This window comes from Aedes aegypti, chromosome 3 (genome assembly GCF_002204515.2).
Source record: "Aedes aegypti strain LVP_AGWG chromosome 3, AaegL5.0 Primary Assembly, whole genome shotgun sequence".
In the NCBI taxonomy this organism is placed as follows: domain Eukaryota; kingdom Metazoa; phylum Arthropoda; class Insecta; order Diptera; family Culicidae; genus Aedes; species Aedes aegypti.
The window spans coordinates 275,993,580-276,020,667 of NC_035109.1; the positions used below are offsets into that span (position 1 = coordinate 275,993,580).

General features: G+C 38.5%; 1 protein-coding gene across 1 annotated transcript; it reads right to left on the minus strand.

The window, feature by feature from the left end:
• Nucleotides 1–6,561: 6,561 nt before the first annotated feature.
• Nucleotides 6,562–7,853, minus strand: LOC5576937 (exosome complex component RRP4). Its single transcript, XM_001656249.2, has 3 exons — nt 7,611–7,853; nt 7,032–7,552; nt 6,562–6,854 (listed from the first exon to the last, which is right to left on the minus strand). The coding sequence occupies exons 1-3, from the start codon at nt 7,733–7,735 to the stop codon at nt 6,616–6,618; spliced, it is 885 nt and encodes a 294-aa protein (XP_001656299.2). The 5' UTR covers nt 7,736–7,853; the 3' UTR covers nt 6,562–6,615.
• Between the last annotated feature and the right edge of the window lie 19,235 nt (nt 7,854–27,088).

Here is a 27,088-nt window from a genome sequence, read left to right on the forward strand (position 1 = left end):
GTTTTTTTTTCTTTTTTTTTTATGGCATAACGTCCCAACTGGGACAAAACCTGCTTCTCAGATTAGTGTTCTTATGAGCACTTTCACAGTTATTAACTGAGAGCTTTCTTTGCCGATTGACCATTTTTGCATTTGTATATCGTGTGGCAGGTACGAGAAGATACTCTATGCCCTGGGAATCGAGAAAATTTCCTTTACGATAAGATCCTCGACCTGCGGGATTCGAACCCACGACCCGCAGCATGGTCATGCTGAAAAGCTGCGCGTTTACCGCTACGGCTATCTGGGCCCCTCAGAAGGTTAAAAGTTTCGAATTAAAATCCTCGCAGATCACGCAGACCCTTTCCATAGCCCATATCCATCCATCTTATGTACCGTAAGGACGCCATTCCCCGCTCATGCTCCATTCATCGCCCATGGAATTATTTTGAAAAATCTGAACAAATTTTCGCAATAAAAATCATCAGCATGTATTAGGATACCAAAATGTATTGTATCAGAACGAAATTCATATGATTTTATATTATATACTATTTAAAAAATAATTTTAGGCTGCTTAAAGCGGTAAACATGAGTTGAATAATGATTTTTGTATGGCAGATCGAAAAATACTTTTTAGCTGCCGCGGTTTAATATGTTGTCATACTATAGTACAAAGATAACAACCAGCTAATGAAAGTAATTTAATTCCAACTAGTAGAGTATATAGAGCCTCATACTTAGGATGAGCGGTGAATGGCGCCCTACACATGTGTCATTGGCATACATCTTATTCAGTACCATTGTACGTTATTCGCGATTTAACTTTTTTCCTACAAAAACAAATGTTTCGTTTTGCATCTAGCGCAAAAAGTTGCAAAAAATGTCAAAAATTCGATTTTTGACAGAATTTAACGTGTTAAGGTAATAATAATAATAATAATGTGTACTACAAACGCGTGCAGAGCGAGTGTGATTTATTTAGTGTTGACATTGTTTGCCTATCATACCTATATTGCTTCCACAACACTGTGTGAAGTGAGATATCACTGGAGAACCCTTGAAAGAAATACTTGGAGTACCCGACTATGGGTACAAAAATATATCAGCTTATGTTATAATGATATAAAGATTTTATCGAACATAGGCAAGGCTGGTAGCGAGTCACTTTTTAGTGACTTGGTCACTTTAAAGTCTCTTTTTTGAAGCCATTTCAACTTAAGTCACTTTTTTCGTCAAAAAGTTATTTTGTTTTTCAACTATTTTGAGCTAAATTTTCAGGAAACAAATATGATTATTTTTTTTAATTTAAGCTAATTTAAACCACCAGAACAACTTCATGTCAGTCTCAAAATATTGGTTCATGGTTTTCTTGTAGAAAAAGCTTGAAAATTTTATTTTTTCATAGAGTAAGTTGTAATATTATCTAAGGTATTATTATTATGATTCATTGTTATAAAACTAAAGGTCTAAATGTTTAGTATTCTTTTGAATATCTCGTGCATTCTCTTTTAATAGCATTTTTATACCTTGTGGTATAACACTACGTCAAACTACTACGTTTATGTAGTATAACACTATGTCGAACACTAAGTTTTAAAATATGCATAAGAATTATTCCCTTTGTTTTCGGAATTCGTTTTATTTACCAACCCATCCTGGTATGAAGCATATTAGCGATTTAAAATTATATAAAATCTATAATAAAGGTATTTGACACTGACACGCAAAACAAAGAATAATAAATTATTTAAAGTTCTATTTGAGAGTAAAAACTTATCACACTTTTTAGGACAGGCTTTATTTGCAAACCAATTCACTACTTTAAGGCTAGTTCAAAATATGGGTTCTTTTCCATTAGCTCATTAAGAAATATATAACGATTTCAACAAAATGAATCGAATGAAGAGAATCGATTCACCCGATTTTAGGTGCTCCAAACATCGATTCAAGAACAGATTAATCGGAATGCAAACATCGATTCTCAGAACATCGATCCAAAATCGCCTAACTCTATTCATGACCATATAAGAACATAACGGATTTTTTACACGGTAACGCGTTAAAAATCATCGTAGGGTTTTGTTCTACTTCGTCGTAAGCGCTACTATTCGTCGTATCAACTTTGAATGTTTCACTACGGCGGATATTGAAACTTACCTGCAACATAGATTCAATATCCAAGTGTAATTTTGTGAAAACTGTTATTATTTGTACACTTGTACACAATAATGCAATAAAACTACTGTATTTCGGTAAATAACTTCAGCTTAATTATACACTTTGCACTTCTTCACCGGAATCGCATGGACGAACACGATTTGAGAGAAATGCTTAGCGATCGACTGAGCCCCCGTGGGTGACTTACTTCGCCGGGCACTTATTGTCACTATGGAAAACCTTCGTACTTCTTCACTGAAGGATTCCATTCCAATCACACGCCGTAAACTTCAATAAATCACCAAATTTTACGAAATTTCCTCAACCGCCGCGTATAATTGACTGTTTAACGATAAACTTGCGACGATCGACCCGCCACCATATTTCATATAACGGAAGGTATTAGAACTAACTTGGAGGTGATGATTTGGAGGTTATTTGGCAAGTTGGAGGTTAAAATCACCTCCAAACACTAGCGATTTTGCGGTGGGATGTTGACGTTTGATCACGAATAGGGTAACGATTGTTTATTTCTTTTTCTGGATCAAAAAAGTAGATTAGAAATTCGTCATCAAACGTCAACATCCCACCGCAAACCTCCAAGCTAGTTCTAATAACCTCCGTTATATGAAATATGGTGGCGCGTCGATCGTCGCAAGTTTATCGTTAAACAGTCAATAGGGTAATGACTGTTTATTTTGTTCTCAAACGCTAACAGTTGGCGCCAGCGGCAAAAATTACAGACAACAACCTTTCGAACATTCAGTTTCTCTTACCGGCCGTCGAGCGGCGACACTGATGTTTGTATTCCACTCACTGATCGCTGGATTCTCAAATTTCTCAAACTTTCAACACAAGCGCATGAAAGAATGGTAGTCGGAGAACTGTCAAAACGTATGGAAAATAATGAAAATCGTAAAATACTTACAATTAGGAAACTGGATCGAAAAAGTAGTGTTTAGAAATCAAGTTGTAAAATGAATACATAACTTTTAGTGTTTAGTTCATCTATCATGGTGCTTTCTTTGCATCAGGATTTTGATTTTACTACCACTGAAAAAGAGCCATCTATTTCCTTTTCTGTTTTGAATATTGCCCTATTGAAAAAAAAAACGTAGTCATACACATAGAGATATCCCTGGAGCAAGCATTATCAGGAATCAATGAAGGTATTCCAGAAGAAATAATTGGAAGAATCCTTGAAATTATTGGAGAAATCTCAGGAAGCATTCTCGGAAGAATTCTGGAAGGATTATCGCACAAATTCGTAGAAGAATTCCTAGTAGGATCCATGGAGAAAAATCTCGGATCGCGAATTTCTATGAAAATCCTTACGTACAGGTCTATCAAAAGCTAGAATATCTAACAAAAATGTACTTAAGTAAGGTCGGTCTACCTAAAGAACAAATATTTGTATTAAGGTGAATATGCATCGAAGTCATTCCTCAAATTTTAAAGACCACATATCTGCAGAACCAGACATCCATTAGAGCCAAAAACTTGATCGATTGGTCACTCGCAGGAGGTGACCAGTCAATCAAATTTTCAACGTGAACGGATATCTGGTTCTTCAGATTTGTGCTTTTGAAAATGTGAGGTTTGGCTTCGAGCGACAAGATTGAATTTTATTAGGTGGTGAAGAGACAACAATCTCTGACTGCGTGTTAATTTCCAATATCAGTCATCGATCGATAGAACCGATCGTGTGATTGCCGTCAGTATATGAGCACATTGAAGCCTCCTGTATTTTGTCTGAGCTGGTATCAAAGCCTAATGGGTTTATTCTACGACTGGCGTGAGGTGAGAATTGTCGGTGTCGAATAGCGAGGTGACAATTGTCGAGGCGAGTGAAGTGACTCGCCGTGTAAATCAAATGGAGAGTTACTTCACTCGAGTCGACAATTGTCACCTCGCTTTTCGACACCGACAATTCCGACCTCACGCCAGTCGTAGAATAAATCCATAAAGCTTTGACCCAACACTTCTCCAGTAGAGAAGTTAGACAAAATACAGGACGCTTCGATGCTTGACTCTAAGATTGCTTGCTCAATTTTTCACCACCTAATAAAAAAATCAATCTTGTCGCTCCCTTGCGACGCCTAGACTTCCTTTATCTTTGAGTCGCATGACCGAAATAGCCATAACAAATTAATATAAAACAATCATTGTCGATACCTTTTCTACACTCAGGCAAATGGACTATCGATTAACATAGGAACCCCTTATCAAAATTCGCCACAAGGAATCGGGTTGAAATTCATAAATTTGCCTTATGAAACAGAAATTTGAAAACAAAAATAGTTTTCGCGGCAACCTGGAATCGAACCAAGGACCTTGCGATCGATAGGCTCGTGCGTACACCCTGCGCCTATCGACGCTTTGGTGGGGAGTGATGCTAAAACTACACTACCCGTCATAAATACGGACTCACTAAAATAAGTATTGCAACACTCAGCTGAATATTGAATCACCCTGAAAAGTTTAGCATCACCTCAAAACAGGTAATATCACATTGCTACATCTCGAGATCCTTACGACTTGCAAAGAAGCGATCTTCAGCAAAGTTGTTCAGGGGATCAAGGACATCCGGAAAGGGAACAGTTTAGTTCGCGATTTTGCCGCTAGGTGGCGCTAGTGAGCATGTAAAATTGAGCATTTTAAACTATTTCTAGCTTGTGATCCATAAGAGATAGAAAGTTCGGGTCTTTGGCAAAGTTGCTCAGGGGATGAAGGACATCCGGAAAGTGAACAGTTTAGTTCGCGATTTTGCCGCTAGGTGGCGCCAGTGGGAATGTGAAATTGAGCATGTTAAACTAGTTCTAGCATGTGATCCATAAGAGATAGAAAGTTCGAGTCTTTGGCAAAGTTGCTCAGGGGTTGAAGGACATCCGGAAAGCGAACAGTTTAGTTCGCGATTTTGCCGCTAGGTGGCGCTAGTGAGCATGTAAAATTGAGCATTTTAAACTATTTCTAGCTTGTGATCCATAATAGATAGAAAGTTCGGGTCTTCGGCAAAGTTGCTCAGGGGTTCAAGGACACCCGGAAAGCGAACAGTTTAGTTCACGATTTTGCCACTAGGTGTCCGGAAGAGCAACTTTGCCGAAGACCCGAACATTCTATCTCTTATGGATCACAAGCTAGAACTAGTTTGAAATGCTCAATTTTAGATTTACACCGCCTACCGGCAAAACCGCGAACTAAACTATTTGCTTTCCGGGTGTCCTTTATCCCCTGAACAACTTTGCTGAAGACTCGAACTTTCTATCTCTTGTGAATCATAAGCTAGTACTATTTTGAAATGCTCACTAGCGCCACCTAGCGGCAAAATCGCGAACTAAACTGTTCGCTTTCCGGATGTCCTTCAACCCCTGAGCAACTTTGCCGAAGACCCGAAATTTCTATCTCTTATGGATCACAAGCTAGAACTAGTTTAAAATGCTCAATTTTACATTCTCACTAGCGCCACCTAGCAGGAAAATCGCGAACTAAACTGTTCGCTTTCCGGATGTCCTTGATCCCCTGAGAAACTTTGCCGAAGACCCGAACTTTCTATCTCTTATGGATCACATGCTAGAACTAGTTTAAAATGCTCAATTTTACAATCTCACTAGCGCCACCTAGTGGCAAAATCGTGAACTAAACTGTTCGCTTTCCGGATGTCCTTGATCCCCTGAGCAATTTTGCCGAAGACCCGAACTTGCTATCTCTTATGGATCACAAGCTAGAACTAGTTTAAAATGCTCAATTTTACAATCTCACTAGCGCCACCTAGCGGCAAAATCGCGAACTAAACTGTTCGCTTTCCGGATGTCCTTGATCCCCTGAGAAACTTTGCCAAAGACCCGAACTTTCTATCTCTTATGGATCACAAGCTAGAACCAGTTTAAAATGCTCAGCTTTACATGCTCACTAGCGCTACCTAGCGGCAAAATCGCGAATCAAACTGTTTGCTTTTCGGATGTCCTTGATCCCCTGAACAACTTTGCTGAAGATCGCTTCTTTGCAAGTCGTAAGGATCTCGAGATATAGCAATGTGAATTAACCTGTTTTGAGGTGATGCTAAACTTTTTGGGGGTGATTCATTATTCAGCTGAGTGTTGCAATACTTATTTTAGTGAGTCCGTATTTATGACGGGTAGTATATACATAAAGCATTCGTATTGCGATAATCGTTCCATCTTTCATAAGGCAAAATGTATGAATTTCGATAGTCCAGTTCGCTGCGTGTATGTATCGAATAATAATTATAAATTTTACGTGATCTGAAATCTTTAAAACTAGGTATACACAATATATTCATCAAATACGAGATGAGCCAGCCTCGGGTCGCAAATCTCGTTTATAAAGATAATAATAATAATACTCATAAAACTTGGATATCGTGATATGTGTTTCATGCATGCTGTTCATAATAAAAAAATGTGATTTAGAACAGATTTTTTTTATTATATATTCGTCCACCCTTCTCCATACATTTCACTCTTGCAACCTTAGTTTGTGCTGCGTGAGAAAAGCGATATCGAACATAGCTTCCTGGTGGAGTAGCTCGTGCACCTCATACTTGAGCGATTCCTCGTAGGCGTACAGTATACTCGTATCGTACAGCAACATTTTGCAATTGGCCAGCGCTAGAACACAATTTCGCAACCGGGAAATGACCTCTCGATCCTGCTTGGAAATGGATTCCTCCAAGTTTTGCGTGAAACCGCCTCCCTCTGTGGATAAGTAGAAATAATTGTTTTTTTTTATCTTCACTAGAAATTTTCAACCAAAGGCTGGTATTCTGACAAAAACATTAATGAAAAGTATCGCAATTCTAAGTGAAAATGTAGTTAACAAAATTCAATAAAAGTGTGTACAAGTACAAGGTTTGGCTCATGACGAAAGCTTACCTTCACCTTCTGTATTAACGATTGGCGATATCCATATGAATCCGTTGTTCCCCAGAATGATTGAAGCACCGCATGGCAAATTATGGAAATGGGTTTTCCGCCGTTTGATAAGCGAGGGGAACACTTTTACCAGTATTCCTTGTCCCAGTTTACCGTACTTTAAACTTCTGGTGTGCAGGGACAGCACACCATCCGAGTGCACATTTTGAACCTCAGCGGAAATAAGATCACCCTCCTGCAGGTATTTTCGCATTTGCTGTTCATCCTCAACGCCTCTTCGTCGAAGCTCACCACCGGGAAGATTCACAGACGACAACAGCAGTATAGAATCCAATCGCGAGTTGGTGTCCACTTTCCATCGCTTTTGCTGGACGTCTGTAACGCGAGCCACGATCACATCTCCGATTTCCCCTACGTAACGACCCTTCAGCGGCTTCACGGTGATGAGCTTATTGACCTGGACCATAACACCGGCCACGGAGGATTTGATATCCTCATCTTCCATGTAGGTGCCGTGGCCACTAAAACCAAACACACAATCAATATCAAATTTTAATTAATTTTTTACAGTGCACTCACCGCATAAAGCCTTGCTGAGATGTAATCACTTCTCCGGGTGTAAAAAGCCGCGGATTGCTATCCCCGGAGAGCAGCGACAAATTCGCCCGGTCCGAGGCCAAACGAATCATTACGTTCGATGCCATTATGGATCACTATCGCTGCGTAAATCACTGATAAAACCGAAATTATTTCCGAGAACCGTCCCGCCGACTGGCTCCGTGTTTGTAAACAGAACAAGCGTGCTCGCTTTACTACAGTAGTATTGGGCAATTCAATAAAAAATATCGATCTCAGCAGAATTTCGACGCGCGGTGGGGTATTCACACGAGAAAAAAATATCTGCGCTAAAAAGCTAACAACGCCCATTCATAAAACTACCATGGAATTTTAGAGAAAATTACAATGTTTGTAGTAAATCCCAGTACATTACTGGTACATTTGACAAAATCTTCTTCGGCTTTTTCGTCACGCTATTCGAGTCAAAACCGATAGTCGATATTTCATGTAAATCGACTAATACTACGTGCTTGCTTTGACGTTTATCAGGAACCCGGTGGCCGTTGTCGGTACTTTTCTGTAAAGCCACCAAAAGATCAGTTTGAAAAACACAAGTTCAAAACATTTGCTTCGTTAGTGCAGTTTCAAATTAAATCAATATTTTACAATAATCAATTCAATATAAAATTAATTAGACATTAGTTTCCATACAACAAAATGAGTTACGAATCAGACGAAGTCGACGAGGATATTCGCACTCTGATTTCGGAATCTGTGGACCTAGCCGATGAACTGTTCGGAGTGATCGTGCAGGAGGAGCTGAGCAAAACGAAAACCGCCATCCTGAAGGAGTTGGAATCCGAAGTGGAAAGCTACGCTCGACAGATTGGCCAGTACACTACCAGATTGCAACGGCTGGAATTGCTCGAGCAGGGTATGCTACATCGTCTGAACAACTGCAGTGCACTGGCGAAGGAATTTGACCAGCTAACGGATTTGTACCAGGCTAAAGTAAGCCAGCTGAGAGACCTATTGGACCACAGCATCACATTCGAGTTCTCCAAATTGCTCGCCAAGGATGTGTTCCAGAAGATGTACGGATTTAAGGATGAACTCGATCAACTGGAGGAAAAGCTGGGTGAAAGCACGGATCTGATCAACAAGGAGGACAATCAGGAGATCGTGCAAACGTTGAGCCACCTGAAGAGAAAAACGTCCAAAATGATGCAAGATATGGACAATTTGCTGGGATTGAACAGTATGCACAAGCTGACGGTGATGGGATTTTCGAACAAAATTTATTACGACGATCAGAAGAGTCAAGGGGCATGATAAATTTTATATAGAAATATAACGATATTATCTATAAGGGAAATAAATAATTTAAGATTGAATAGCTTATTTTGTCTTTTTTGATATATGTTGTGTTCAGTACCGTAGCGTGCGATTGACCAGGTTAGCCCCGCTAAGGGCGCCAACAAAATGAATGAAGCGCTTGGCGGAATTTTGAAAGAGACATATTTAATAAGGGCCCCTTATCACAATTTCCAAAGTTATTTGTGTTAACTCATATCCGCCCAGCGTCCTATAAATAGGACAGTACTTGTAGTGCTGTCAGACAAACAGACGTCACACTCTCACTGCTGTCCATCGACCAACTTTTTAACGTTCGATTCGAATATATGGTAGGTGGTCAATCGACCACCCGCAGCGCTCGCGTCGTTTTTGTTCGTGTTTGACGTTTACACACTACCGCCACCTGTTGGTCCATCGGCCACCTACAGTGTTTTTAGCATTGGGCGTACATGTTTTCGCGACTATGATTTTGATCGCGATTTGTTCTAAATGTTACGTCTGTTTCTCTGTGGTGCAAATATCTTGAAAATAAAGAGGTTTAGGAGAAAACTGTCTTCTGCAAAGTTGATCACAAGACTGCTGACTTCCACTTGGTAACTATTTTAATTCAGAATTAACTCACCAGGTTTTAAGTGGTGAACTCGCCAAGGGCGAAAAGCCACTCTAATAAAGATAAATAAATAATAACTCACCAGGTGGCGCACAGACGCCAACAAATGTCGAATATATGAGCAATATATGAAACAACTTTCCGGCGTACAAATATTTGCTTCATTTATATCTCAGTCCAGCGATGAGATACAAAATTGGTGTCTTCGACAAAGTCGAACTAAATAATACCTATTTACATAGAACCTTATAAATTCAGAAAACACTCCCAAGATGGCGCTAGTGAGCCAAAACTTTATTTGCTTATATCTTAGTCCAGTTCAGTGAATCAATTGTCACCCAACACGCAGCAACAAAGACATTGTCACCTCCCGCTCTTGTTGCAACAATTTTATTCCGCAACATGAGTTTATCATCACTTGAACAGAATATGACAAACATCGATCACCACGTGCGCAGAGATTTTGTGGGCTTCGCATTGCAATTTTCGAGAACTTTCTCCGTGTTGGTAAACATCGACACATTATCAAACAGCATCCATAAAACAAATTAGGTTTTGTGTTTAAAATAACTGATTAATCGCGAGTTGAAAAGGTTGCAATAATGTTGCGCTCTGTGATTGGCATGACAAATTTGCTTTTTATTGTGTCCTTAGGCGGCGTCCATTTATTACGTAACGCTAAATTTGTAAATTTTTGACCCCCTCCCCCCCCCTTCGTAGCGCTTTTTGTATGAAAATTTTTAAATTTTTGTATGAGTCGTAACGCTTGAGCCTACTCCCCCCTCCCCCTAGAGCGTTACGTAATTTGTGGATGCCGCCTTATCCACAACAGTTCCGACAAACGGTTGTGAGCGAGCTTGCTTTGTTGTTTGTTTTTTGTCTAATTTTGATGATAATTTGATTCACTGGTCCAGTTATAAGATACAAAAATGGTGTCTTCGACAAAGTTAAAAACTAACTAAAACCTATTTGCATAGCACCTTATAAATTCGAAAAAAACACTCAAAAGATGGCGCCAGTGAGCCAAAACTTCATTTGCTTATTCGTCATCAAACGTCAACATCCCACCGCAAAATCGCTAGTGTTTGGAGGGGATTTTAACCTCCAAGTTGCCAAATAACCTCCAAATCATCACCTCCAAGTTAGTTCTAATACCCTCTGTTACATAAAATATGGTGGCGCGTCGATCGTCGCAAGTTTATCGTTAAACAGTCAATATCTTAGTCCAGTTATGAGGTACAAAAATGGTGTCTTCGACAAAGTTGAGCAACTCAATAATACCAGAGTGGATCTAGATAAGAGTGGCGTCAATGTCAAAATTGGAACAGCGGCGAACTGTCATTTCCATACAAATCCGTGTTCCAATCGAGCAGGAGACCTGTCAAAACTGGAACATGACGTCACTCTTGTTTACAGGCACTCTAAATAATACCTATTCGCATACACGGAAAAAATTCTGTGGTTAAAATTACTATAAGGCAATCCATGAGACAGCTGCGATCAGCTGGTTTTTTGTTTACCAAGAGCTTTTGACGTTTCACGATCGGAGTGACCGTTCGATTACAAAGGAAAATGTAAAGCTCCGGTAACACTCGCATGCTTTGTTTACTCATTCGTTTCGTTTGCATTCACACTTTGAGCTGTCAGTCCTATCGCGGAAAGTCCTCATGGATAGCCTTATTGTAGCTGACTATGCCCATTCTTGAAACTACCATGGAATTTCGGACCAATTTACTATGTTTACGGTACATCCCATCACATTACTGGTACATTTGACAGAAATAATTTACATAAATAAACAATCTGATTTCGACTACAGACATGGTAAAATTAAGCGCATTTCTGGTCTGCTGAAAATTGCCGGTGCGAGCGCTTAAGTTAACCCCCTAAATGGTAGTTTTTACCGCACATTTTTTTTTGCACGTAGCACCTTATAAATCCGGAAAAGCTCCCAAGATGGCGCTAGTGAGCCAAAACTTTATTTGCTTATATCTTTGTCTAGTTATGAGATACAAATATGGTATCTTCGACAAAGTAGATCAACTAAATGAGACCTATTAGCGTTAGCGTTAGCGTTAGCGTTAGCGTAGTTACGGTATACTTCGTAGATTGGATACTAGCAATATGCATGTGTCATTTGATAATCTTATCCAGACTGCTTTCAGAAACAAGGCTGGGGAGTAAACCTTGGCCCAATCTTAACAACATTATCAAAAGCATGAATATTACTATTCCTGGCCACGCCCATCTTTACCGTAACTTGGGATATGGGAAGAAAATGTTGATGCAACACTTACTTAATGAGAGGCCACCGACTCAGCGACGCCCTCATAAGTGCTGCGGAGGTGGGGGTTGGGAGGGGTATAAGGTCAGGTCATGGTTCGCCTGAAAAGCTGGCGATGGACCCAGAGCATATGTGGTTAGGTGTTAATGATTTAATCATTTGAATGCCGGCATTCAAAAGAGGGAAACAAATGTGTTATTTACAGTTTAGTTGATTACACTTCGAAGACGGTTATGAAATTCTGCTTAGAAAATAGTAACAAGCAGAACCGATCCCTCCAGAGTCATCGGATTAGTCAGAAAAAAAAAAAAAAAAAAAAAAAAAAAAAAAAAAAAAAAAAAAAAAAAAAAAAAAAAAAAAAAAACGTGAAATTTCCTACATTGAAAACAGGACACTATCAGGTGTGTAACAATCGACCCGCAAGAAAAAAAAAGCGAAAACCAAAAAAAATCTCCGAGCAGTCACTATGTACGACCAATTCCACGACATGTGGCAGGCAAATACACGTAAATCGAAGAAGTATACCGTACTACGAACAAACGAGAAACAAAGGATGTCGAATTGCAACGTAAAATCTGCTTTGTAACTACCGACGGTCATTCAAATATATACAAAATCCGGTAAAACCGATGAAACATTTCGTGATCCGGAAACGTACAAATTATTAAAATGACAAACACTTCTACTTCTATATAAAGGAACAAACTCACCAAATGCACTTGCAAGCTCCTGGAAAAGTACGGCGTGTGGAAACTTGAACGCAGGTCAAAAACTGCATACTGCACAATACCACTGTCTCTGTCCAACGAACACAATTTTCCATACCATAATTTCACTAATAAGTACGTCGGAACTTCCCGAGTGCTGATGAACTATCGACTATCCACTATTTTCACTTCACTAAACGTACTTTGATAATAAGTGCCGGGTGGCATAGTGCCATCAGCCGAATCAAAAATATCGCGGTACCGACAAAAACCGTGACAGGAAAATCAAAGAGCTACCATCCGCGCGCATGGCTTGCTACGATCTTTGATCAACTAAATGAGACCTATTCGCCTAAAACCTTTTTAGTTAGGAAAACACTCAAAAAAATGGCGCTTGTGGTCGAACATTTTGATGTGTTTTGATTGTTTATATCTCAGTTCAGTGATGAGATACAACATTCGTGTCTTCGACAAATGTGTTCAACTGAATGAGATCTATTAACGCGAAAACTTATTAGTTCGGAAAACATTCACCAGATGGCACTAGTGGGCAAATATTGTATTTGATTGCATTTCAGTTCTGTTATGAGATACAAAATTGGTGTCTTCGACATTGTTGAACAACTAAATGATTTTTAGTCACAAGATGGCGCTAGTGGGCGAATATTTTGTTTTGCTAATATCTCAGTCAAGTGACTACACAGTTCGAACAAAACGTGTAAATTTCTGCACATAATTGGAGCGTGGAATATCATGGATATTTACATGATATGTCATGTAAACTTCAATTATATGTCATGTAATCCAGTAGGATCCTGTGTGATTACATGACATATAACACATTTTTACATGATTTCAGACTTAAATTTACATGACATCATGCTTACATCGCATAAATGAAGTTTACATGACGTGTAATCTTCATTATTTTTGACTGTGTAGATACAAAGTTTGTATCTTGGACAATGTTGAACAACTAATTTAATCCTATTCGCCTAAAACCTTATTAGTTCGGAAAACACTCACAAGGTGGCGCTAGCGGTCATTTTATTTTTATATCAGTCCAGCGATGAGATTCGAAATTGGTGTCTTCGACAAAATTGAACACTTTTGTCGAAGACACCAATTTCGAATGGGATCTAATCGCCCAGAAACATAGTGGTTTGAAAAACTCTCCCAAGGTGGTGCTAGTAGACAAACATAGTATTTGCGTATATCTCAATCCAGTGATTGGATACAAACTTAGTGTCTTCGACAAAGTTGAAGAACTAAATGAAGCCTATTCGCCTGGAAACTTATTACTTCGGAACTCACCTAAATAGCACTTCTCGGCACACATTTTATTCGCTTATATATCAGTCCACTGATTAAATCCAAAGAAAGCTATTCGCCTAAAACCTTCTTAGTTCGGAAGTCATTTTCATGATGGTGCTGGCCGGCAAATATGTTATTCACGTATATTGAAGTCCAGTGATGAAAAATTTGGTATCTTCGAAAACGATGATCAACTAAAGCAGATATTTTAGCAAAAAAAAACTTATGAGCTGGAAATTGCTTTTATGTGCGAAACATCAAGAAAACAACCAATAAGAAATTGGTCTGCCTAGATCAAAACAATGGATACTTACTATTCGTGATCAAACGTCAACATCCCACCGCAAAATCGCTAGTGTTTGGAGGTGATTTTAACCTCCAAAATGCGAAATCATCACCTCCAACTTAGTTCTAATACCCACCGTTATATAAATTATGGTGGCACGTCGATCGTCGTAAGTTTCTCGTTAAACAGTCAATCGAGTCGAGCAACAATCGCTTACTTCGAATGCAATGCTCCTTACATTTTTAGATGAACATTGACACCATTAGGGGCATATAGGGCACTTGCAGCATTTGTTTAGTGTGCCCAACGATTTGATTTTGCTGGGAAACGTTTCGTAACGTGTTTTCCGTTTCAAACCGTTACCCAGTAAAATCAAAGGGGGCCGTTGGGTACAATTTTGTTTGCTGCAAGCGCCCTATTGAAGGCTAAAAGAAGAAAACACATGTTTTCTAGCCGTCGAATGAAGAAGATGATTTTTTGAAGGGAGTGAAGAACGAAAATAACGACAAATTGACTCATCCATTCATGAACTGAACTCCAAAGGTGAAGGCCGGCTGTCAAATGAGACTAAATTGAATAGCTGCCAACCTAAGACCAGAACCAGTTTTATGGCTTAACTTGGAAAAGTAAAAATTATTCGCAAAATTACAGGTAATAAATACGTTTGAAGGATATTGTTTGCAAGCAGTTATTTACTACACGCTACTACAGCGCGTTGTTGTCAATTTAATCAGACAATTCTACTAAATTCCCAAAATGAATGTTTTCGAGAAAATTGATTACGCCTTCACCATTGTTTGGTCGTAATTTTGTATGGTTGTTTACTTTTTAGAACCAGCGATACGTTGAGGTAGCAGTAAAGAGCCTTCCTTGCTGAACTCACTCTGTCCAAAAATTGTGACATTTGAGCGGGCACGCATCCGTATGCTTCCCAGGTATTCTGGCCCGCTCAGGTGTCAAAAATCTTGGACCACGTGGATTCGGTTCTGTCGGTGGATAAGACCATATGCATCAGTGATGCAAAATTTTGCCATATTCATCCTCCTCAATTTTCCTCTATATCACATTTTTTGTATGGATTTAAATATTTTATATGGGTAGTCACAGTTCCTTGTAACCCCCACCTTCCTCTTCTGTGCCTGACGTCATTTATGAATTACCCCTTGTCATGTCTACCTATCTCAAGTGATATTAATTATTCTATCTTTTGACTTGGTACCTTTTATCTGTTCATACCTACGGGATTTCTAAGATATAAGTATTGGCTGCAGTTGGTGCATAGGGGAGACTTCCTGGACTGTGGACTGATTAACATATTATTTTATTCTTTATTTACAGGATATAAAAGTGGCGACGAGGATCATGGAAACGTGTGTTGAAGATTATCGATTTTCTTTGGGGTGGCGAATTGCCAATTGTATCTGTTTTTGAAAGTGCGGTGAAATTGCCGATTTGAGTTGAACCAAATTGTTCTTCAGAGCTGACGAAATTGTCGTTTATTGTGAACATAGTTGTTCTTTTATGAAGCGATTGCTGTATTGAGATGAACGAAATTGTTCTTTGGTGTTGACGAATTTGTCAAATGTAATGTTGAGTAGTAAATCCAATGATTTGAATGTTTTGTTACAGTCATGGAATGAGCGAATTTGCGTATTTAAGATAAGATGAATTCTTTGGATATATTTTCGATTGTTCGTTGTTGCAACTTGTAGATGGCATTTAAAGAGTTATTATAAAGTTTCTAAAGGGGAAAGGACTGTCATGTCTACCTATCTCAAGTGATATTAATTATTCTATCTTTTGACTTGGTACCTTTTATCTGTTCATACCTACGGGATTTCTAAGATATAAGTATTGGCTGCAGTTGGTGCATAGGGGAGACTTTCTGGACTGTGGACTGATTAACATATTATTTTATTCTTTATTTACAGGATATAAAACCCCTCACCTGCAATTTTTTCAACTTGTTTACATTGTAATGGGTCGAAGAGCATGAAAATATATTTGATTCATCTCGCAAATATACTTATAGAACAACTAGATATGGACGACACACTTTCAAGATTTTTTTTGGAACCCCACCATAGACTTGAATTTTTTTGGTGAAATAGGGTTTAATTTATGAGAATACGACTATGAATAACAAAAACGGAGCTGAATTCCAATTGTGAGATTTACTGTTTAACGATAAACTTGCGACGATCGACGCGCCACCATATTTCATATAACGGAGGGTATTAGAACTAACTATTCTTCAACCGAAACACAGTGAACACATTTTCATCCAATAATTCTTGGTTTTGAACAGAAAAACTGCTTTTGAAGTTTCGATGATGACGATGATTACGATGACGGAGAGTTGAGCGTTAATGGTATTGACTGTTTAACGAAACACTTGCGGCGATCGACGCGCCATCATAATTCATATAACGGAGGGTATTAGAACTAAATTGGAGGTGATGATTTCGCAATTTGGAGATTAACATCACCTCCAAACACTAGCGATTTTGCGGTGGGATGCTGACGTTTGATCACGAATAGAGTGGATGTAATTTCCGGATCGCTTTCAACAACTTATGATGAAGATTGAAGATTCCTAAATAAAATTCTTGTTCTCTCATAGGTTTAATTCAGTTTTATTTTTTTTGTTTTATTTGTTCTGCAATCTACGTTGAACATTGTGATAACTTGGATTGAGTACGTCCACTCTCTGTAGGTGCATACAATATTCTGAATTTATTATTTCCAAATCTAATCAAAGCCTACTATTACACAACGATGGCACATCTTTTTCTTATAATTTTAAAATAGCAAATACATAACAGGTTATAACATGGTTCAAAAGTTCGTAGAATAATATTATTCAAATTTAAACATCAATAGTTCATTGTGCAAATACGCAAATCAGTCAACAGAAGAGAATTTTCGGAATTCAGGTTCATCATAATCCGAAGGGATGAATGTTGATTCCCTCGTCATCGCTGGGCTTGATTCATTAAATGTAGGGTTGTTATAGTCTTCACAATAGGGTCCTAAAGGCCTGTCCTAATTTTAGTGCCAAACGCTTAAGTTTAGGTCAAAAACACATGTTTACTCAATTTTTTAATGTTTTTCTTTTGTTTAAGCCCAAAAAATATTTTTTTAGATTTTGTCACACTCCTTGGCTTATACTCAAATTTTGGGTGTATTTTGCTTTCCGTGTCCCTTCCGAAATGTCAGATAGGAACAACCCCAGTGTTAAAACTAAAAGCCCTGTGGTGTTTTTGTCGATTAAGCGAACGTCAAACATGATCAAAAGTGTCAAGGTTCATTTATGGACCCAATTTTTAAATTAAAGTTTAAATATGATATAGCCGTTATTTGAGCGGGGAAAAAAATGCTAAAATAGTTGCAGTAACATGCTCTTTCGTGTCATTAAATAAAAACAAGATTAATTAAAATTAAACATTTTAGGACCCAATGGGGTCCTAAAATGTTTGACAAAATCTTGTTTTTATTCAACAACACGAAAGGGCATGTTACTTCAACTACTTTAGCATTTTTTCCCGCTCAAATAACGGCTATATCATGTTTAAACATTAATTTTAAAATTGGGTCCATAAATGAACCTTGACACTTGAGATCATGTTTGACGTTTGCTTAGTCGACAAAAACACCACAGGGGTTTAAGTTTTAACACTGGGTTTGTTCCTATCTGATATTTCGGAAGGGACACGGAAAACAAAATTCACCCAAAATTTGACTTTAAGCCAAGGGGTGTGACAAAATCTAAAAAAAATAAAAAAAAATGTTTTTTGGACATAAACCAACGGAAAACATTGGAAAATTGAGTAAACATGTGTTTTTGGCCTTAATTTAAGCGTTTGGCACTAAAATCGGGACAGGGCTTTAGGACCCTATTGAATGTGGTGGCTGACATGGAAGGGTTAACCTTTTTCAAATGTGCAATGTTTCTTCCGTATGTTACTCCTGTTTCTTAATCTTCTACTATGGTTACAAGTTTCTCATTAAAACAATATCTCCTTCCCTAATATCCAATTCATGAGCATGACGTCTTCTATCTTCTCTTTCTTTTTCTTGCTGTTTGTTTATTATATCTTTATCACGATAGTCCGATGATACTGGAATTGTTTCTATGTCTTCAATGGATGGTATCTTAGATCTTATTGTACGTCCAAAACACAATTCCGTAGGAGTTTTGCCTGTTGTTGAATGCGGGGTCGTGTAGTACATGATTAAATAATTGTTCAAATCCTTCTTCCAATCTCTTCTTAATGCATTACTTATTTGCAATCTTTTCAAAAGCGATCTATTTTGTCTTTCAACCAATCCATTTTCTTATGGCCAATATGGTCCTGAATAGTTCAAATGAATGCCGTGTAATTTACAATATTCTTCAAATTCTTTCGCAAAGAATTGTTTCGCATTGTAGAGAGTTATAGTTCTTGGATATCCCAAACGTATAAAAATCTTATTCAATTTGTTGACAGTTCCCCGAGAATTGATCTTTGACATGACTTCAACTTCCTTATATCTACTGAAATAATACACTACCAATAGTAAGTATTCTGTTTCAGTTTCCTATGCAAGTTTACCCCTCTAACTCGATATTTCCATGAAAATTTTCAAATATTTTCCAAATGTTATTAAATTTCATAATTTTGATTATAGTGATAGTAAAGTGAAGGTTGACAAGTCATTTCAGGGTGATAAAAAATGAATTTTTGAAGACTATGCTAAAAGTGTCACATCGCTAACTGTACCAAAAATTTACTATTTTTCACATTGAATTTACTATTTTGAATGTACTTTGTCGAAATAAACAAAATTTCGAAAATTGAAAAATTTGTGTTCTGTATCTCGATACCTCCCTAACTCGATGGTCCCTTGAATATCGAGTTAGGGAGAGATGACTGTAATAAGATATAAAAGCATTTTTGTTTTAATTTCCATAAAAACCTTTACGAAATTCTATCAATATTTGTATCAGATTTTGCTTCTGAGATTTTCGTCCTAAGTACCGTAATTTGGGATCGTTGATCACTGGGGCGAAAATGATCAGTTTTGGAGCAAATAATCATTTCTCTCAAAGATTTCAAGATTCTATTGTCGGTAGGTGCACCATAGAATTACATGTTTTATATTTCATAAATGTGTAGTGAAGATTTTAATCTGTTTTATTATAAAAAATGTTTGATTTTGCACAACAGTATTTACGACTATGTAAGGTATAATCATAAATAATTGAATTATTTACTACTAAACTGAATGGTTACAAAACACGTACCTATTTATACACCAACAGATAGTAAACCCCAAAATTTGTATAAAATGTATTGTGACCGTGATTTGCATTTTTTTTCATAATAACGGTTTGTCGGGGCACCGTGATAAGGCCTTTATGTGGGGACGGACCTTGTGTAGTGGTTAGAACATGCGCCTTTAATGCCGAGGACCTGGGATCGGACCCATCCCCGAGATAGTCGCTAAAAATTTCAGTGTGGACTTCCTTCTGAAAGGAAGTAAAGCCGTTGGTCCCGAGATGAATTAGCCCATATCCAAAATCTCGTTAATAAAGATAAAAAAGGCAAATAAAACAATTTGATGATCCAACTATTGTGGCTGTTGAACTGTGTAACAACTCAAGCGTGAAAAATCTCGAGCATAAGATATGAGAATTTATAATCCTCGCAATGATGTGAACAACTTTGCCGAAGATAAACTGGAGCCACCTAGCATTGATCTGCTTGTTATCTTTTGATCTGCTGAATAACTTTGCCGAAGACTAGTTTATCAGGATCTCGGGATACATAAGATACATAAGGAAGATAATTTGTTACTAACGCCACCTAGCGATTCCCAATTAGATTTTTTACTGCCGGATAGCCCTTGATCTGCTGAACAACTTTGCCGAAGACACCAACCTTCTAGCTCATGTGGGTCGTGAGATATCCGTTGAATGGGTGATGTGGCCAATTTTGATACCCCAAGACAATCCGGAATTACTCGCGAACCACTTGGACCATATACCCAACTCTTTCCTAGACCATAAACTAGAACAGTTTTTCGGGAAGTTCTGAAAGTTTCAACAAAATTCATCGAGAAACAAAAAAGTGATACACATTTTAGTTTGGTTTTTGGTGTGATCAGAAACAAAAAGAGAGCAAGCAGGAACCAGGAGATACTCCAAGAATTTTTAAAAATTCGAATTCCTCTGAGAATCCGATCTGAACAAAACATTTATGTGGGAATTTCTCGTGACATTTTGCCTTGTTATACTACTTTTAGCAGTTTGGTTTTATTCAGGTTTTACTTTAAGTAATTTTTTTGGAACATTACATTTTTATGTAAATCTTTCTAAGAATAACATGAATTTACTACAAGGATTTTTATATTTACTTGGGAACAATTTATGTAGACATTATTTACAAGTGTCAGCGATGAACTCTTAAGGGGTTTCTTAAGCATCTTCTTAAAAAATGGCTGGAGGGGTCCCTGAATGTATTCCTGAAAAAAAATCTCTGGAAGAATTACTGGAACAACTCCTGAAGTAGCTCTTCGTCGAATAATCTGTAAACGAATTCCTGAAAAATATGTGGAAGCATCATATAAAAATATCTGCAGACTCTAGAATTTACTCCAAGATACACGGCAAGGAGTTTTCCACGAAACCTAGTAGAAATTTTCTCTTGATTGCTCAAAACATTTTCCAGAAACTGTCATAAAAGTCTTTTATATTTTCTATAAGATTGCAGTTTCTTTTGGCACGGTAAATGCATGGCGCGGTACCTCGCGGACCCGCAGGAATAAAATAGATCCCTTTGAACGGTCCTTAGCCTCTTGCCCAGCAACTCATATTCTTACATTCTCGTGGTACTGACCGGGGTACGAGTAACCTTGGGGAAGATCGGGTAACCAACCCCGGTGGTAACTTTGGTCGTATGCTGACAGGAAATGGGGAGGGGGGATGCCTTTGCTTTTGCTTCTGCAAACCTGGTGCGTCTGTACTCAATGTTAGGAGCGGCTCACAACAGCGTCTGTTCCTCATGTCAGGGGCGGCTGATCATCGTCCGAGTGCCAGAGAAGCACTCTAAGCTTAACTGCGCACTTTGGTCCTCCGAACATTTAGGTCCTAAATGTTCGGAGGACCATAGTGCCCAGTTTAGCTTAGAGGAGCTTAGGAGGAAAGGTCCTCCGGAAATCTAAAGGGTTGGTGTTAGGCCCTGCAAGCCAACCGTAAAAGCACAGGAACGTCAACGAGAGAATACGGACCGGGACAATCGGCAAAGACCACATTACCGACGGAAATGGAAGCGATTGGAAACTCGGTACGTGGAACTGCAAATCTCTCAACTTCATCGTAAGCACACGCATACTCTCCGCGGTTTCGGCATCGTAGCGCTGCATGTGGTGTGATGGACAGTAGAGCAATGCAAATTTTGAAATATTTGCTCCCCTATGTTTGAACAGTTTTGATTATGGTAAATAGCATCCTCCCAAAGTTTTAAGTGATTCGGAAGAAATTTGACTGTGCACACGCCATTTGAAGTTTATATGGAGATTACTATGGAAAACGCCAATCTTTTGTGTTTATGGAAAAGTGAACAAATTCTTCTAATGTTAAATCTTCCCAGCTACAATTTTGCCGAAGACCACTTTTTGATTGGACTTCAGGATAAATTGTTATTCGTCATCATAAAGTTGGTGTGTATGTAGCATGCTTCACCAACTGATCGGCAGGCAACAGTGGTGCTCCTGGCGGGAGGAATAGATCAAAGTAATCCAGGCTACTATGTTCTACAGCAAAAAATCAGTGTTGCTCTGAAAGTAATTGAATGATCATCTCAGCATGATTTAGACTTTGTTATCAATAATAACAAATTATCCTTACGTCTCATCGAAATGTGGTCTTCGGCAAAGTTGTAGCTGGGAAGTTTTTACATGAGATGAGTGTGTTCGCTTTTCCATAGATTATTATGACGAGCAGTTAGAGGACTGAACACAAAAGGTTTTCCTTTTCCATAGTAATTTCCATATAAAGTTCAAATGGCGTGTGCATAACCAAATTTCTTCCGAATCACTTCAAATTTTGGGAGGATCATTTTCATCATAATTGACATCGTTTAAGAATAGGGGAGCAAAACTTCAAAATTTGCATCAGTCTACTGGACAGGTTCGATGGTGCGAAAGTTTAGAGGTAATCATACCATCCACCAGAGCTGCGGCAACACACCTGAGCTGGGAATAGCTTTTATAGTAATGGGTGATATGCAAAGACGCGTGATCGAGTGGTGCCCGATCAACAAAAGAATGTGCAAGTTGAGGCTCAAAGGCCGGTTCTTCAACATCAGCATCATAAAGCACTGATGATGACAAGGTCGCATTTTACGTGCAGCTCTAACGCGAGTACGACCGCTGCCCAAGCCACGACGTCAAGATCATCATAGGTGATTTGAACGCTCAGATTGGCCAGGAGGAGGAGGAGGAGACCGACGATTGGAAAGTTCAGCGCCCACTGGCTGACGAACGAGAACGGCCTACGACTGATAGATTTTGCCGCCTCCAAGAATATGGCCATTCGTAGCCAGTGTTGTTCAAATTCATTTCCCCGAAAATAACATTTTCCGAACTACGAAGCCACGAACTACTACAACCATGTTCTGTCCTCCTAAGATAGAAAAGCAGATGGTTAAGCTTGAGTACTGCAGACAAAATCGATCAATTTTGATCCCAGAGAGGCACAATTCAAGTTTCGGTGAAATGAAATGAGTGAGTGAGTGAGTGCGAATCATTTCACCGAAACTTGAATTGCGGCCCACCGAGATCGAAACTTTCGGATCCCATGTGCAACACTCAAGCCCAACCACCTCCCCCTCCATCTCAGGAATACAACGTAAGTTATAACAGTTCATGGCTTCACAACTCGAATTTCGGGGAAATGAGTCTGGTCAACACTGTTCCTAGCACAGCATCCTGGAGATCACCTCAGCAGACAGAATCGCAAATCGACCATGTTTTGATCGATGGATGGCACTTCTCCGACATAACCGACGTCAGAACCTATCGTGTCGCTAACATTGACTTCGACCACTACCTGGTGATGGTGAAACTGCGCCCAAAACTATCCGTCATCAACGATGTACGGTACCGACGCCCGCCTCGGTACAATCTAGCGCGACTGAAACAACCGCATTTCGCCAATGCGTACGCGCAGCATCTTGAGGGAAAGTTGCCGGATGAGGGCGAGCTCGATAGGGCCCCTCATGAGGACTGCTGGAGGACAGTCAAAGCAGCCATTAACGACGCTGCCGAAAGCATTGTCGGATATGTGGAACGGAGCTCAAGGCACGATTGGTTCGACGAAAAGTGCTATGAGGTTTTAGAGGAGAAGAATGCAGCGCAGGCTGCAATGCTGCAGCATGGTACGCGACAAAGCGTGGAACGATACAGACTGAAGCGGAAACAGCAAACCCGCCTATTCTGGGACAAAAAGCACCGCCTGGACGAGGTGGAATGCCAAGAGATGGAGTTGCTGTACCGTTTTTAAGAAACGCGGAAGTTCTAACAGAAGCTCAACACATCCCGCAAAGGCTTCGTGCTGCGAGCTGAAATGTGCCGGGATAAGGATGGGAGCATCTTGACGGACGGACGCGAGGTGATCGAAAGGTGGAAGCAGCACTACGATGAACACCTGAATTGCGCAGAGAATACAGGCACAGAAGGTCAGGACAGCGAAGGCGATGGCTACGTCAGCACAGCGGACAGTGGAAACCAACCAGCTCCCACGATGGGGGAAGTTAAGGATGCCATTCAACAGCTCAAGAACAACAAGGCCGCTGGCAAGGATGGTATCGGAGCCGAACTCAGGCCGAAGCGGAGCCGAAGCAAGGCGTTATATGCCTTATCTACAAAAAGGGCGACAAACTGGAGTGTGAAAATTATCGTGCAATCACTATCCTAAACGCCATCTACAAAGTGCTATCCCAGATTCTCTTCCGTCGTCTATCACTTATAGCAAACGAGTTCGAGTGCCTCCTCATAGAATTTGGCTGACGATACAAATATTTTATCTATAATTTTTATTTGAATTTTTTTCCTCAAAAACATCGTGTTACGTTTAATGCAAAAATGCAGTATAATTTTAAAAGAACAACGCCGATAAAAATATGTAAAATCCGTTGTTGAGAGTGAAATTTATAAGAAACATCTTTGAGGTTTTTAAGCTACCACCCCTAAACTGTGGAAAAAAAATCGCCGTTAATGCTGAAGATAATTTCGGCACAAGGTTGAGATTTCTACTTTTTAGCTTGAAGACTATTCCATTCTTCATTCCTTAAAGAATTGTTGTAGGAATTATTTGGAATATTTCTAGAAAAAGCAATGGAGACATCCATGTAGGAATTCGATTAAACTAAGCAGACAATAATTAATGAATGCAATAAGCAATACCCAAAAAACTACTAGTGCAACCAACAAAAAAAATGTATGAGGATCGTCGGAAAAATCTGGAGAATCTTTCTGGAAAAAAAATGTTTTAAATATTAGCATAAATCCCTAGAGTGAGTCCTGTAGGATTCTATTGGAGATTTTTTTTTTGCTGGAGCGGCTGGAGTACGTTTTGGATGAATCCCCCGTGTAATTATCGGGGGAGTTGCCGAAAGTCGGTTTTCAATGGATTTTTCAATAATAATCCATGAAAAAAAGGTGGAAATCTTAGGATGCAGTTTGCAAGAATCACCGAAGTAAACGCTGGAGAAATTATTAGTGGAATCTGTTGGAAGTCTCCCTGCCAATTCAACGCAGGTTTTCTTGTAGAAACTGACGAAAAAATGTAGTAAGTTCCTGGAGAAACCTCCAAAAACTTGCACGAAGAACTCTTAGAGACATCCCGATAACATACCTAGAAGAATGTCTGGAAGATGTTTTGATCGAATTTTCGTAAGTTGGAATGATTTTGTTAATAGGCATATCTGGATAGATCATGAAAATAAATTTTGGAAAAAATCCTTGAATGAATTCTTGGGGGAATTTTTGTTAAGAATGACTTAGAAATTGAGTTAGAAACTTCATACTTGAAAAAAGAAACCAAAAATATGTCGAGCAGAAGCCGAAAAGATACTAAAAATATACCACACAGGAAGAACAACAGGAACCAGGCAATAGAAAAATTCATATTTTTTGGGAATTTCGACTCGTCACGTTATTCGTTATACTGCACGTATTGCTGTATTAATTTTCATAAGATTTTTTTTCCAGGATTCTTCATCAGAATCCCAGTCAGGTACTTGTCAAAAGTATCCTGAAAGAATTTCTTAGGGCCTTACTTAGCTGAGTGGTTAGAGTCCGCGGCTACAAAGCAAAGCCATGCTGAAGGAACTAGATTTTAATTGACCTAAAAAAAGCAATCCATTAAAATTGTCTAGTTTATCGAGAATCATTGCTATTTTTGAAGATTCTACTAATCTGGAGTTATTCCGGTGGGTCACTTGGTCAGATAGGATAAAAATGCAACTTTCTTTTTTGTCAAAAATTACCCTGCTTTTTGTTACAAATCTTACTTCAATGTTGGAACGTTGTAGTTATAGTCTCAATATCATGAGCGAACTAGATTAGACGTAGACCCAAACAGCCGTACGCGCAGCTATACAGCAAAAGAGATTCCTGTAGAATTCTATTGGAGATTTTTTTAGGAGAGTCTGGAGAACATTTTGGATGAAACACCAGTACAATTACTGAGGAAATATCCGAAAACATCAATCAATAAAAGAATAAATAAAGAAATCAGTGGAAATCTCATCTTGTTCCTTTCCTAGACCATTGGCCGCGTGGAATTTTGGAAACTTTACAACAGCCGCGCGGTGTATCATATCCAGCGAACCAGTCGAAAAAAAAATCTTATCTTATGGTTTTTGTACGGCCTTTATTTGGTTCATTAATGGTCTCCACAACTACATGGACACTTCCATGGTTTTTCTCAGCCGAAAATGTACTAGATTTTTTAGCTAATGATGAGTTTTTTATCCACATAAGACTTTTCACGAAAATGTCCATGAAACACTTGAACAAAACAACCCGGTGATAAATTTCAAAGTGTTTTCTTTTCAACGGTTTTTAACGCTTCAAATATTTTTTATAAATATCATGGTTATTAAATTTGAATAAAAGTTTGTAAATAGAGCTCTTCAGTAATAAAATTTATTTTATTTATTTATTTATTTATTTTTATTTATAACTAATAACTTTGTTGTGGAACTTGGCTTTTTTTTTGGCTTGTTTTTTTGTAGAATAATACCAAAGGAAAAAAATTGAGCATTGCCGAAACTTTATTATCGATTCTAAATTCAATGGTTTTTAAATTATAACATGCCTGAATTTTCTTTCAAACCCAGACTACCAGAAGTCGCATAAAATTTAACGTAATAACTTGTTTTTTCATACAAATTACATCAAACCCGCAAACCACGGTGAATAAAATCGTCAGATTGATGAGTTTACTCACATTAATCGCATTTTTCTGAGTACATTTGTACATTTGTACAAAGTAAGTCGAATCAATTCGTAATAACTATCAAATCAACATGTGTTATCATAAGTTAATTCGCATAACATCACAGATTAGTTTGCTAGAAAATCTACACACTTGCATAATATGCCATAATTCATCACATAATGTATACACGTATATAACCTGCACTTTTTATACGTAGAAGGTCTTTTCGTGACATCTTATACGTGAAATTTTGCACATGTAAGCTTCGCATAACGCAAAAGGTGATTTCCTTATACGTACATTTTGGTTGTCTGGAGAGGGGGGAAGGAATTCATCGTAGATTGAAAATATAACTAGTATTTCTGTACAACAACGTACTTTACAATTTTTTCTTGATCTATGAATCCTTGAAACAATTCTTGAAGTTTTTCAAAATTAGTATTGACTATTCT